Below are 2,463 nucleotides of genomic sequence, written 5' to 3'. Positions count from 1 at the left end.
AGTAAAATAGCCAAGATTTTCTATTATTCCCTTTTTTTGAGAAACTCTGTACCCAAAACTAGCAGATAGAGGTGTATTATCCAACCCAGTCATTGAAAAGGAACGATAGAATGAGAAAATAAGGAATTTCTAGTAATACTAGGCAACTGTATCCATTATTTCCTTTTTGACTAAATTACATCAGAAACTAGCCGACCTACTACATATTATCTAACCCAGGCGTAGAAATAGAAAGAAGATGAACTAAGGAATTTTTAGTAATTCCGATGAGGATTTTCTGTTTTTTCCTTTTTTTATGAACCTCTACATCCATAACTATCCAAATAAGTGTAAAATCTAATTATGGCATAGAATGTTGTTAGTAGAAAGTTTGAAAATTTTAGTAAAAGCGACAAAGATTTTATTTTATATGTGCTTCATTCTTTTTTCTAAGCAGACAAGGTAAGTGCAATTAGCACTGGTCACCCTATCTATGAACCTAAAAAGGAACTAAACAGTAGCAAATAATAGCTGTTTTGGACAGTTTGCGCTATCTATGGAGTAAAATTAAAACTATTATTGTAAATAACGTAATAATTGTATTAATGCAGTAAATTGCCTGACAATACTTTGAATTGAATGAAGTTATTTGAATGTGAGCCTTTTATTTTCATCCTTATTATTTATTTTTTTATCAGATATCAACTGTTATCATCAATTTGTAAATTAATCTATCTAACCCTTGAAGATTTCTTAATTTGAAGGAAGGTTACAGTTATGGAATAAATACTTGAAATGGCGTGAAGACAAGGTGTAGATAATTCCGTGATTTTAAAATCTGTATCCCTAATGGTTTTTAATTTTTTAAAATTTGGTGTAAATAATTATGCTACTGTAACCGTTGCCAGAGGGATTTATATTTTCAGCATGGCTAAAAGTAAGTTTGAATATGTACGGACGTTTGAGAAAGAAGATGTATGTCTCCAAAATTGTTGGATAGTTGTTAGAGTAGACGGTAAAGCATTTCACAAATTTACTGAAATCCATGAGTTTGAGAAACCGAATGATGTAAGAGGTTTGAAATTAATGAGCAGAAGTGCAGCGAACGTGATGTGCGAATTCAGAGATGTTGTAATAGCATTCGGTCATAGTGATGAGTACAGTTTTGTTTTTAGAAAAGATACTTCACAGTATAATCGTAGGGGGGAAAAATTAATGTCTCTTGTGAGTAGTCTGTTCTCTTCGTCTTACGTTTTTTATTGGAATGAATATTTCAATCAGAAAAAACTGATGTATGCACCATCTTTCGATGCAAGAATTGTTTTATATCCAACTGATGATAATTTACGTGATTATTTAAGTTGGAGGCAAGCTGATGTTCACGTTAACAATTTGTACAACACATGTTTTTGGGCACTCGTTATTAAAGGAGGACTCACCAACTCTGAGGCTAGTATATTTTTTATTTGCATCCATTCTGTACATTTGGATTTCTTTCAATTTTCTAAAAACTAAATTAATGAAAAACTTTCTTTCCAGGCCGAAAAAACATTAAGAGGTACATTGGCCAGCCAAAAGAACGAAATACTGTTCCAAGAATTTAAAATAAATTACAACAATGAACCAGAAATGTTTCGAAAAGGAACTACATTAATCAGAAAGTTAATGAACTTTCCTAACCAAAAGGAATCTAGACTTGTGATTTGTCCTTATCATGGTGATATAATTAAAAATAAATTTTGGGAACAACATACAGAGATTCTGTCAATGAAGTCGGTACCCTCTGAAATGTATAAAGAGGACATAGAATTTTATGAAGGAAAAAAATAAGATTTTATTACATAAATGAGATTTACAAAATTAAGAGGTATTATTAGTCTAGTTAGGACTTACCTTACAATCATTTGAACTAACAAGCTCAAAAAGTAAGAGAATTTCTTAGAATCATTTTGTTCTTATTCTCAAATTCCTTAAGTACCAAGAAAATTTCCTTTAAGAAGAGAGCTCTAAACATTATAGAGTTGTCTTAATAAATGAATTCTACAGATGCTATAAGCTATCCTTAAGCTGAACATATTGTTTTAAGCTCTAGCTTTAAGATTTAATTTTTAACTACTCCTTTTGACCTTTATTTATTTCTTCATTATTGCAAAAACTACTGATAATCATTTCTTTGAACTTGTACAATAAAAAGAACATATTTCCTCGTAAAATAGAAAAAAATCAACCAAAATAATGCTGACTTAGCGTTTGATAACTTTATTTCTCTTGTCCAATAGTAAAAAATAAAAAATATTTCTTTGAAAAAAAATTAACTTTTTAAAACATTAAATGTCATTTTTATATTTATAAATTACAAGTATCACCAAAAGCAGCAACTACATATATACATACAGATTATGGTTAATTGAAATAAAGATGAAACGAAACGAAGGAAATGAGTCTCTCATCTAATCAGTGTAAAACTATAAATATTTATTTCGG

The 2,463-nt window shown here is 29.6% G+C and overlaps 1 protein-coding gene across 1 annotated transcript; it reads left to right on the top strand.

The window, feature by feature from the left end:
* Positions 1–667: 667 nt before the first annotated feature.
* Positions 668–2,221, top strand: THG (tRNA-histidine guanylyltransferase). The gene is made up of 2 exons (XM_074132731.1): positions 668–1,428; positions 1,519–2,221. Exons 1-2 carry the CDS (start codon positions 829–831, stop codon positions 1,807–1,809), a joined length of 891 nt encoding a protein of 296 aa, XP_073988832.1. The 5' UTR covers positions 668–828; the 3' UTR covers positions 1,810–2,221.
* The last annotated feature ends 242 nt before the right edge of the window (positions 2,222–2,463 follow it).

The sequence above is a fragment of the Rhodnius prolixus genome, unplaced genomic scaffold (genome assembly GCF_049639745.1).
Source record: "Rhodnius prolixus isolate KJV_2025 unplaced genomic scaffold, Rpr scaffold_4, whole genome shotgun sequence".
Taxonomy (NCBI): Eukaryota; Metazoa; Arthropoda; class Insecta; order Hemiptera; family Reduviidae; genus Rhodnius; species Rhodnius prolixus.
Note: the sequence above shows the minus strand (reverse complement) of the source record. Positions and strands in the feature narration are given on the sequence as shown.